Below are 12,444 nucleotides of genomic sequence, written 5' to 3' on the forward strand. Positions count from 1 at the left end.
AGATTTCGCTTACTTTGTTCTATAGACTTTCGCCTTATGTCTTCAAGATATAAAATTAATGATATAGTTCTAAGATGAAACAATAGCAGAATTGTGCATTGGCCATATCCACTTTACACTAGTTTAAGTTGGTAGCAGTACTGGTGCAAAAAGACATTTGTGATTAAAATTTACTTTATATAGGTGTAATTCTGAGATAATAGAACACTAGAAAGAAATGCATAGGTCTTAGTAAACGCTTGCAGGGACATACAGTAGGTTTAGAAGTAAATGCAGAGAAAACTGAATACAGGGATGTGCGTCGGGACCGTAATACGGCAAATTATGGATGCGTTAAAATATCAAATAATACTTTCGACGAAATAGATACTTTAAAATATCTAGGATCATTATTTACAGAAGAAAATCGTAATCACGAAGAAATTAAATGTCGACTAAAAGCAGGGAATTCGTGTTATTATTCAATTGAAAATCTTTTGTTGTTGCGAATTCTATCGAGGAATTTGAAACTTGAAATGTAGAAAACGATAATCATGCCTGTTGTCCTGTATGGTTGCAAAACGTGGTCGCTTACTCTGAGGGAAGAACGTAGACAAGGTATTTGAGAACAAGATCCTGAGACGAATATTCGGACCCAAGAGGAACGGGAATGCGGAATGGTGGAAACTTCGTAACGATTTATACTTTACCAAACATTGTTAGGGTCATCAAATCTAGGAGGCTCAGATGGGCAGGTCATATAGCCAGGACGGAAGAAAGTAGAAACGCTTTCAAAGTCTTAACTCTAAATCCAATCGGAAAACGACCATTAAGAAGATCAATGCCAGATGGGAGGACAACATTACGATGGATCTAGCAGAAATAGGAATACCAAGTAGAAACTGGATCCAGTTGGCTAAGGACAGAAATCGATGGAGAGCTTTTGTGAACGCGGCATTGTACCTCCGGGTTCCATAGGCCATAGAGTTAGGTGTAATCCTATCATGTAACAAACGTCCGGTAAAACTTTTTTTTTTTCAAGAAAAGATAATCAATACTTCATAAGGTAGTTGATTTAATTCATATATGTTTTAATATAAAAGTATTATTACATGAAACATTATTCGCGTGCTTATTTTACATAAATATACTATATACCCATGTTATAAAACTAAGAACTATTAGATCATAAAGTTAATGCGTATTTATATTTAAAAAATGTTGTGAAAGTCATTCAGTTATTCTTTATTTACAAAGTGTTGAAAACAAACGCATAGCTACAAGTTGACTGCTTAATGAATTTGACAAAATATGCAGAAAAAAAGATCAGCCAAATTTTGATTTATTATTATTATTACTATTATTATTAATATTATTAATTATAATAATAATAATAATTATTATTATTGTGCCCAAAGTGTGTCTGAAACTGGAGATGTGAATGGCCTGTTTCTAACACTGGAATACCTGCGAGCAACACCACATTAAAATATATATAACATAAAGATGTTACCACCGAGAAAATAACTTGTTCTTTTCTCTATGGTTAACACATTTCAGGTTAAAAATTAAGAAAGATGGTTTGCCTGAGGTTCCTGAAAAATAGTTTACTTGGAAATTAACTGTAAAAGTGAGTCATACAGTGATAATTTTTGGTCCTTATCTCTCAGACCCATTTGTCAAGCACAGCAAAAAAATTGACGTCTGAGGTTCGTTTTCATTAGAACCGAACGAAGTGATATACAACTCACAGTACTTGCAGTTGCACAACAAATTATGATGTGCATACATCTTATGTATAGAACATATTGAGGTTTATTGTACTAACAACAAAGATGTTTCTGGTGTTTCACCCATATTCAGATTTTAAACAATTTTCCTCACCTTTCAAAAACGTATAACCCTTTTCGTCGTCGAGATGTTACGACTAATCACTTTACACATTCACCTTAATGAAATCAAAGTATGAGTTTAAGTTGAGTTTACAAAATTTAGACTGTTAAATTTTACTTCACTACGTACTTCAAACAGCAATTTTTCTGATAGTCGGTGGAATTATATCACTTGTTGAGTAACCATACCTCGATTACCAATTATGATATTATGATATTTCAATACACCATCTGAAAGATCTTAAATTAAGCTTCGGAAATGGTTCAGTAACTTTCTTTTTCGTAACACGAACGGTTAAGAAGTTATAGCGGTGAAAAATTGAAAGTGAGTTATATACTGGTGAATATTTCAGAAAAACGCTCTTTAAAATGATTTTAAAGGCATCTTTTGCGATATTTGGGCAACATATAAATTTTAGGGATAATGAGACCCTGCTAAACATGAATCTGAATGTTTCCAAGTCGAACTTTGCTTCCGTGTGGCCAAACGCCAAGATGGAGGCCAAAATATCCTCTGCATAAATTTGTTTTTGAAATCAAAAAATATTGATGTTTGATAATAGCTTCCTAGGTTTCCGGGCTAAAAAGTCCATCTGTGACCTCTAAATTACAATTAGACCACCGGAAGTGCCTCAAACTGCTATAAAAGCCAAGATAATGGCGAAATTTGACGACAAGAAATCAAAGTGCTGCATATTAGAGTGAGTTATTGTTGTCCTTATTTTCAGAGTTAAGCATCTATCGTTGTTGCTTGAATTATGATTCTGAGCACGAAAGTGCTTAAAAACTCAGGATGTCTCCCAAAAATGACACAATTCGTGGCAAAATTTGCAATCGAAAGCAATAATAGTACAGTTTCCTTCTAAGAATGGAATGACTACATGATTGATGTTGCACATCATTCTGCCCAAACTTCTTTTCACTTACACTGGGGAGAATTAACCTCCAGCTCAAATAACCAAAATCTCTCCTTCAGTTACGGACAGGATATTGTAATGTTTCATACACCATTTGAAAACTTTGAATTAAGCTACAAAAAGCTAGAATTAAACTACCCACTCATATGCATCCAGAGGCTAAAAATTTCTTTGGAAACAATTTGCCTACAAAGAGTATTGGAGGATAGCTCTCTCCAAATGGTGCAACAGAACATTACGTGTCGACATATTATTTTAAACTGGCCTGTTCTGCTGCGCAAATATGGCCAGCTTGGCCTGATTCAAAGTCTCTACTTAACTTCAGAAATTGGACATTAGATCGACGAAGAGCTGAATGAATAATTCACCATCTTCATAGATATGGTCAGGAACTTCGAAACAAACCGAAAAAGTTTTGTCTACGTCTCGAAATGTCGCCCATGTTTTACATGAAGTAACTACTAAGAGCTGCAAAACTAGACACCATGTTAGCTTAAATAAAAGTGTGGAGAAAAGGTTGAACGTCTTAAGCTCCTTGTGAAACTTTGACCTGCAACAAATGGATTGGAATGTATTGGAGATGACTGGAGGGGATAGGAAAACGTTGGAGACGACTACGAGCCCCTGTGGTCAGCTGAGGCCGAGATCATTATGAACAACCTCGAAGACGCAAATATCAAGCAAATGTAAATAGATATGTAATCGTTGTCGATGCGTAAAATCTTGCTTAAATTCTACTGTGGTTTGTATTTGTGTATCTCAATGTATTTAGAGATTAACACACAACCATAAAGTGCATGTTTCTTGTTTTTCAATCCCTTTCAAATTGCTGCAGTAATAATTCCTAAAACGTAATAATTCGCTGTCGAGCTTGTAGAGATCAGGTTAACCCACATGGCCTGCATGGCCTTTCATGCATGAAGAGCGCTGGTAGATACGCACGACACTCCTCCATTAATGATATAATACTACGAGCCCTTAACACAGCTGGAATTCCTTCAATACGGGAACCTTCTCGTTGCTGTCGTTCGGATGGAAAGCGACCCGATGGCATGTCATTGGTTCCATGGAAGAGAGGTAAATGCTTATTATGGGTCTTTACATACGCTTATTCAAGTTTCCTTCTCTCTGTAATGAACGCTTGAGCTGTTGCTAATCGCACAGAAGCTGAAAAGCAAAGAAAATACAACCTTTTCGAAAATTTTGTTTTAACTCCAATTGCTATTGAGACTAGTAGCCCTTGGGGTGCAAGAAGTCTTGAATTTATTAGGGAGGTAGGAAGACAAATTTCTTGCGTTTCCGGTGAAGTTCGTTCTATATCTTTTCTAATACAGCGCATAGCTGTTTCTATTCAACTTAGCAACGTCTCGTCGGTTCTTCGCACTTTTATCACCTGAAACGGAACTGGACGAGGTGTTTGTACTCTAATAAGAATATATATATATATAACTCTATGACCTATGGAACCCGGAGGTTCAATGCCGCGTTCACAAAAGCTCTCCACTGACTTCTATCCTTAGCTAACTGCATCCAGTTTCTACTTTGTATTCCAATCTCTGCGAGATCCATCTTAATATTGTCCTCCCATCTGCGCCTAGGTCTTCCTAATGGTCGTTTTCCGATTGGTCTTCCAGTCAAGACTTTTAAAGCGTTTCTACTTTCTTCCATTCTAGCTACATGACCCGCCCACCTAAGCTTCCTAGACTTGACGACCCTAACAATGTTCGGTAAACCATATAAATTATGTAGTTCCTCGTTATGAAGTTTCCGCCATTCCCCATTCCCATTCCTCTTGGGTCCGAATATTCGTCTCAGGATCTTGTTCTCAAATACTTTCAGTCTATGTTCTTCCCTCAGAGTAAGTGACCATGTTTCGCAGCCATACAGAACAACAGGCATGATTATCGTTTTGTATATTTTAAGCTTCAAATTCCTCGACAGAATTCGCGACGTCAAGAGATTTTGAACCGAATAGTAACACGAATTCCCTGCTTTTAGTCGACATTTAATTTCTCCGTGAATATGATTTTCCTATGTTAATATTGATCCTAGATATTTGAAATTATCCACTTTATCAAAAGTATTATTTAATATTTTAACGCATCCATAATTTGCTGTATTCCGGTCCCGACGCACTTCCATGTATTTAGTTTTCTCTGCATTTACTTCTAAACCCATGTCCCTGCAAGCGTTTAATAAGATCTCTGCACTTCTTTATATTGTTCTCCTATCATCCCCTATTAAATTTACATCATCAGCATATGCTATAACTTGGTGAATACCGTTCAACTCTAGGCCCTGGTTGTTATCTTTGATTTTCCTTATAGCGTATTCCAGAACGAAGTTAAATAATAATGGCGACAACACATCTCCTTGTTTCAGGCCATTTTCGACGTGAAAGCTCGTGGACAAAAACTTTCCTACCCGGACTTTAGTTTGGGATTCATTTAAACATATCTTAATTAATCTAATTAGATTTCTCGGTATTTGAAGTTCTGTAAGAACGTTGTATAACGTTTCTCTCCTAACCGAGTCGTACGCCTTTCTAAAGTCAATACCGGGGTATTGTATTTCCACTTCTTTTCGAGTATTTGGCGAATGGTAGATATTTGGTCGATAGTTGATCGATTTCGTTAAATCCGCACTGATAATCTCCAATAATTTCATCTGCGTATGGGTTCAGTCTTGCTAATAGAATATTTGAAAGGATTTTATAGGATGTTGACAGAAGAGAAATGCCTCGATAATTATTACGGTCAGTTTTGTCGCCTTTCTTGTGAATTGGAACAATGATTGATTCTTTCCACTCTTGCGGTAATTTTTCCTTGTTCCAGATAAGGAGAATGAGTTTGTGTATCTTGTTCCACAATTTTTCGCCTCCAGCTAAAATTAACTCAGCCGGAATTTCATCTACACCCGGAGATTTGTGTTTCTTTAATTTCTTTATAGCGGTTTCTACTTCTATTCGGTTGGGTTCTGGAATATACGGTTCTGCGGTGTGTATCTCCTTTTCTCCATGCACACTAGTTTTTGGTTGCGTGTTAAGCAAATCGTCAAAGAAATATTTCCATCTATTTAAGATGCTATCCGTGTCAGTGAGAACTGTACCGTCAGATTTCTTTAATATATAAGCACGAGGTTGATAGCCTTTCTTAAATTCACTGATCCCCTTATACATGTCCCAGATGTTTTTATTTTTACTATTATCTTCAAGTTCCTTAATTTTAGCTTTCAGAAAATCGCGTTTCTGTGTTCTAAAAGTTTTGGAAGTTTCCCGCCTGATATCTGCGAAATTTTGTGTAGTTATTTCATTCGGATTTTGTAGCCAGCGTAATTTTGCCTGTTTTCTCTTCTCTGCTACTTTTATGCATACCTGGTCGAACCATGGTTTGTCCCTACGTATTTCCGCGTGTCCCAATTTTTCTTTTGCTGAAATTTTAATGCTATCTCTAATTTCAATCCAGGTATCCTCAACACTAGTGCACTCCGAATCTTCTAAAGCCGAGAATCTATTCGAAACTTCAATCTGGTATTTCTCTATTACCTGGCTCTCTTCTAATTTCTTTAAATTGAATCTCTCCGTTTTCGGACAATGAATATTATCTTTATTCAACGATAATCTCTCTCGTATTATCGCTGCTAGCAGTTAGTGATCAGTGTCACAATCAGCCCCTCTAAACGACCGGACATCAATTATGCTAGATTGCCTTCTTCTATCTACTAAAACGTGATCAATTTAGTTGTGTGTTTTTCCGTCTGGTGATGTCCAAGTGTATTTATGAACGTCGCGATGTGGGAATTTTGTACTCTTCACGATTAGGTTTTTGGATGTTGCAAAGTTCACGAGTCTAACACCGTTGTCATTACTTTCCTTATGCAGACTTTCGTTCCCTATAATCGGTTTGAAAATATCCTCTCGTTCTACCTTCGCATTGAAATCCCGTAATATAATTATCATATGGTATCGCGGGAGTTGGTCAAATATCCGTTCCACTTCTTCGTAAAATCTGTCTTTTATATCGTCATCCTTATCTTCAGTTGGGGCATGTACATTTAAAACAATAATATCACACCACCGTCCCTTAAGAGTAATAAAAGACGTGGAATATATATACACTACTCCCTGGACAATATTTTTTTTTCTTTTAGATCATTCCAGGTTATTTGAATTCCGTTCTGGTGATTTCCTCTTGTGTAGGTACGGAAACAAATTATTTGATATTTTAAACTTTTGTACTTTTAAATTTTATACATTTCGATGTTTTGATGATTATATGTATTCTTTAAATTAATGCAACTATATAATGTTATTCAATATTAATAGCATTGTTTCCATATTATCTATAATATAACTCCTCAACAGTTGGTCTGATAAACAAAAAACAAAATATTACCTGATCTTTTTTATAGTTTAATTCAAGACTTTTTTTTAAATGGTATATAAAAGCATTAGAATATTTTTTTAGTAACTTAAGAGATATGGGCTGGGGGTGAATCCGCCCCTGTGTAAGGGAAATGGAATCAGGAGAGAATGACATGCAACATCAATTACATATTTTAGCAGGAAAATGTGCTATTATTGTTTTTGATCGCAAATTTTTCCATGAATTGTGCCATTCTTGGGGAGTTATCTTGAGTTTTTGAGCATTCTCCTTGTAAAAATCATAATTTAAACAGCAGCAATGAGATGCTTGACCCTGAAAACAAGGGAAACGATACCAAACACTAATATGGAGCACTATTTATTTCTTGTCGAACTTCTGTCGTTATCTTGGTGGTTTGAGACTGACCCCGAAAATCTACGAAATGATATATAGCATGTCAATATTTGTACCTATTTTGAAAAACAAACTTAAGCAGCAGCCATTTTGGCCACCATCTTGGGTTTCGGATATAGGGAAGGGAAATTCGACTTGGAAACATTCAGATTCATAGTCAGCACGGTCTCATCTCTCAAACAATATATGTTGCCCAAATGTTGCAAAAGATGCCTCTAAAATCGGTTGAGAGAGAGTTTTTCTGAAACGCTAACTTTCAAATTATCAGCACTATAGCTTTTAATCCATTCGTGTTACCAAAAAAAAGTTACTGAATATTTTCTGTAGCTTAATTTAAGATCTTTCAAATGATGTATTGAAATATCATGGTTGGTAATCGAGATTTAACCATTCAAAAGGACCTAAGTCTTTTGATACGGCTTTCATTTTGATGTCTCCACAGGACTTATGACTTCTGATCAAGTACCTCCCGATGGTTTTCTATTTCTTGATATGTACCTAAACACTGTGCAAGATTCCATACTGGTATCAAAAAGTAAAATATTTTTGCGCTAACTCTAGTGACTATGGTTCTTCACTGGAGCAGCAAACTGCTTTCTCCGGAAATAAAAATAAAAAAATAAAAAAACTCCCACTTATTTGTTCCATTCACAACAAATAAATAAATAATAAGTCACAAACAAAATAAACAAATGATCAGAAATAAGTAGCATACACATGTTACGTGAATTTGTCTAAATAGTTGCAAAATTCCAAAGGAACTCCTTGCCAGCTTGACAACTCATTGTCCAAATGAAGTCAGATGAAACTGTATTTCAAACATCTGGCGTATTTTTAAAATGTGACGATAATGCTTCTGCCTAATCCTGTAATCTGTTTAATCCAAGAAGTGCAGATTTCTTTTTTTGATGACATTCGTAACTGAAGTTGTACGACTGAACGCTGAATTTTGAGAAACCTGGTCTCGTATATAATGTGTAAGGAAAGAATTCTTTCCGCAAAACTTTAAAATTAATACTACGATAACAAACAAATATATCTCCAGTGTAGTACTGATATATTGAAAAATTCATTTCATTTCAATAATCCTGATTTCACCATTTACAAAGACAATTTCTGCACTGTCACTGAACTGAGTTTGAAACTTTTGAGCCTTTTTGCTACTCAGATTAAGCGAAGTTTATTGCGAAGACAAAGCTCCAGTAAAAATCGTTTTATTCACTAATCCATCAGGAAGTTCACCATGCTTCAGTCTAAAGTGAAGCCGCAAATCAAATGTGGCGCCAAATGTTTTGCTGCAGGCAGGACACCTGTATCTTCGTAGAGTGTGAAGTCTCTTATTATGCTTATATAGGTTAGCGTAGCTACTGAATGCCTTGTTGCAAGGTATACATACCAGAGGAATTGCCGATTTTAGTGCGTATTTTTCACCTGCAACAGAGGAGAGCTACTTCAATACATATTATAAAGTAGGATTACGTCAAAATTTACTTATCAGACGTCCTGCATAATTTGTCCAAACTAACTAGCTTTCAAAAGTGATTACTCAGAAAATGACACCATAAATACTATGTATAATATTATATACTGAACTTGTTTTGATACTGTTTTAATGAAAGCCACAAGCACAGAAAATAATTTCGTGGGAGAAAGAAAAGTTACACACAAAAGGAAAAAGCTTCATCGTTCCAAGACTTAAATAAAAATGATGTCATATTACAAGAATAAATCATAACTAAATATAATTTTGCTGCGTTCAGACATAACGATCTCCGAACGTAAATTAAATATCTGTCGTAATTTAACCGCTTTGATATCTACGCATTGGCAATGCAACTCTAGGTACGACGCTTGGGACATCAGAATTCAACTCCAAATGGAAGCTCATGTGGTTCGGATCCCACGTTATGCTGTAGGTTCACGTCTTATCAGGGTCGGTCTTAGGCAATTTGCCGCCCCGTACAGTGACATCATTTGCACCACCACCACCCTTCTCCAGAAAGAACAAATCTTAAAAGCCATGATTTTACGTATGCTACTCCATCATGAACAACGAAGGGGAGGGAAAGAGCATTTGCACTCAGAAAGGACTAAACACTACAAATACAATCTCGCCGTGTTTGTCTTCTTTAAATAATAATCTATTATGTTAGTGAAAGATAAAGCAAACAGCTGCAGAGAAAAGATGGTAACTATATATGATAAAGAGATCCTAACTATATATGAAACTATACATGGACTGACATAAAATAAAGGGGTACTTCCGGTATTGCCAAAAGTGAATATTTTTAATTTTTAGAGGATCTAAAGGAGACATTCCCCATGTTATTTAAATGGGCCTTTTTGCGGAGACCTATAATCTCATGTTTTATGTACTTGAAATAGGAATAAAAACTTGAAATTCGGTATGCTTCTACGTTTTCGTTAGCGCTACCTAAGTAAATCACTAAAAAAATAAAAATTTCCAAATGTAGAGTGGTTTTATGGGGAACAGAAAAATCTTGCCCATGTTATTTATATGGGACACCTTCTACACCCCAAAATGTTTAGGCACTTCCGGCAGGATTAGAATGCTGAAATTTCATATGACTGTACCCTTCCGGACTAACTCACAGAAAAATTACCAAAAGTGAATATTTTTAATTTTTAAGTGGTCTAAAGGGAAATGAAGAAATCTCCATGGGGCGTTTTCTTGGGATACAAAATCTTATCTTTTAGATAATTGAAATAGAAAAAGAAACTTGAAACTTGGTAGAATTGTGGGTTTAAGAGGTGTGAGGCCGTAGGCCGAGTAAACTCGGGGGTCAGGGGCGAAGCCTCCAGCTGGACCAAATTCAGGAAATCCAAGAGCAAATGCACGAAATTCGCTCTTGATGCAAGGGCTGATAAATAACAGATGCGAGGCCGTAGGCCGAGCAAACGTGGGGGTCTGGGGCGGAGCCTCCAGTTAACCAAAGACTCATCCTCTCTATAGAATTCAATATAGACTTTCTATCTCAATATATCAGTTTGCAACTAGCTCTTTTATCTTAATTTTCTTGACTTTCCTTCTATATCGGTTAAAAAATTAAAGAAAAAACTTGTTTCCACTTTCAATGATAAACTTGTTAGTGACAAAGACGGATTGATTCATTGATTGATTGATTTTGAGTTTAACGTCCCTTTCAGCAGCGAGGCTATATGAGACGTGGACCTACTGATTAACCTGGAATCCGAACCACATGAGCTCCCGCCGGGAATCGAACCCGGGTCTCCCACGCCAAAGGCGCGTATGCTAACCGCTTAGCCACGGAGGAGCTCCTAGTGACAAAGACAAGACTAGTTTTCATCTCAAAACTGTGATAACTAACTAAATGGAACAGGTGTTCGCTAGTGGTCGACAGCTGCGTAGCGGGCATTACAAGATTGGAGTGGGGGATGAAACTTGAAATTGCCAAGTCTTGATTTTAAAAAAATGCCAAGTGGCCAGCAGTATACTCGTGATACCTAATTTTGTATAGTTTACTACTTATGGATGCGCAAGTACGTGAACTTTCTATATCGAAACTTTGAAGTGTAAAAAGTGTGCAGAGCGTGTCCCCCCCCCTCTCTCTCTCTCTCTCTCTCTCTCTCTCTCTCTCTCTCTCTCTCTCTCTCTCTCTCTCTCTCTCTCTCTCTCTCTCTCTCTTCAGTCCTCCAGTCTCTTCTTACTTCGATTTCATGATTTCGCACTCTGATGAAAAGTATTAAATACAGGCAGGAAAAATACTAATATATAACCTCTCTTTTAGTAGCACCCCCAACCACACGTCTGGGGCACATGCCTCCTTTGCCATCCATAGTTGCGGCCCTGTGAGCTACATAAGTAACATACAATGCTTACGTAATGCTTTGACTTATAAATATTATAAAGAAAGGAAGAATTGCAATTTTTGCTCACCTTTCCGAAAGAAGCAATTACGGGACTAAAAGTCAGGTAGGAAAGGCAACACATTTGGGCGAAAATGAAGTGAAACACACACTGGTCTATGCTTTCACCCAGTAGACGTAATGTTTGGAACCCAGAAATGTGACTTTTGGAATCTTGCACTTGGGTTCACAGCGGAAGCGACGAAATGACTTGAAATTAAAATGAAATCTCTGAGTTTTACGTCCCACGATTATGCCGGTGTGGCTAAATGAGACTGTAATGATGACATAATGAGTGAATTCGAGTCGAGTCGAGTTTTAGCTCGACTCGTGCCCATCCCTAGAAGGCTGTTCCTAACGTTGAATTAAAGGCATGAAGAAGTTTACGACAGAAATTCTTGCTCCTCTTTGTTAATTCTTCCTCGGCCGGATTATATTGGAGGGGCGAAGACCCCAACTCTAAATATTGGGGGGCCAAAAGTGTCCTGCCCCCCCCCCCCAAAGTCGGCTCCTATGGCTCTTTGTGTGTGTAGTTGTGTGCGCACGAGGTATATGCCATTCTTTTGGTTTCTTTCTCTTTTTTTCACTTTTGTTGCCATAATTTTAACATCTCTTAAAATTTCTCAAAATTGAAACAGGCTGAGATCACGGTATTTACAATAATAATAATAATAATAATAATAGGTTCTGAAAAGGCAGCATTGCGGTTGCCTATTCACTCAGTCCACAACCGTTCTATGGAACAAATGCCAGACTAGACAGAGTACATGAATATAGGGTACAGCAGCATGCAACCACAAGACTGGAAATTTTCTTGTTCTGTTTGTGCTTTTTCAGTTCTTTCTGTGGTTGTGTTTTAGTTTTTATTTACTTTAATTTTATTTACAACCTTTGTTATGCTTGGGAATGCCTACTTCAATTATAATGGGTATTTAAACCCTTGTTTTCTCATTGTGAAGGTTATTCATTCCCTACATACTGGGTTGCATA

The 12,444-nt window shown here is 36.7% G+C and overlaps 1 protein-coding gene across 17 annotated transcripts in view; it reads right to left on the reverse strand.

Annotated features, from left to right (window-relative positions):
* Positions 1-12,444, reverse strand: part of LOC145673735 (uncharacterized) — a 453,474-nt gene that overhangs the window by 330,353 nt on the left and 110,677 nt on the right. For 3 of the 17 annotated variants that reach the window (XM_081743469.1, XM_081743470.1, XM_081743472.1), the window contains exon 6: positions 8,963-8,997. The exons of 13 other annotated variants lie outside the window; for them this stretch is intronic. In XM_081743469.1, coding sequence (XP_081599595.1) covers positions 8,963-8,997 — 35 coding nt within the window. Of the gene's footprint in view, positions 1-8,624; positions 8,998-12,444 lie in introns of those variants that run through there. One more of the 17 variants, XM_081743458.1, reaches the window with a different exon arrangement.

The sequence above is a fragment of the Thermobia domestica genome, chromosome 17 (assembly GCF_964235325.1).
Source record: "Thermobia domestica chromosome 17, izTheDome1.hap1.1, whole genome shotgun sequence".
Taxonomy (NCBI): Eukaryota; Metazoa; Arthropoda; class Insecta; order Zygentoma; family Lepismatidae; genus Thermobia; species Thermobia domestica.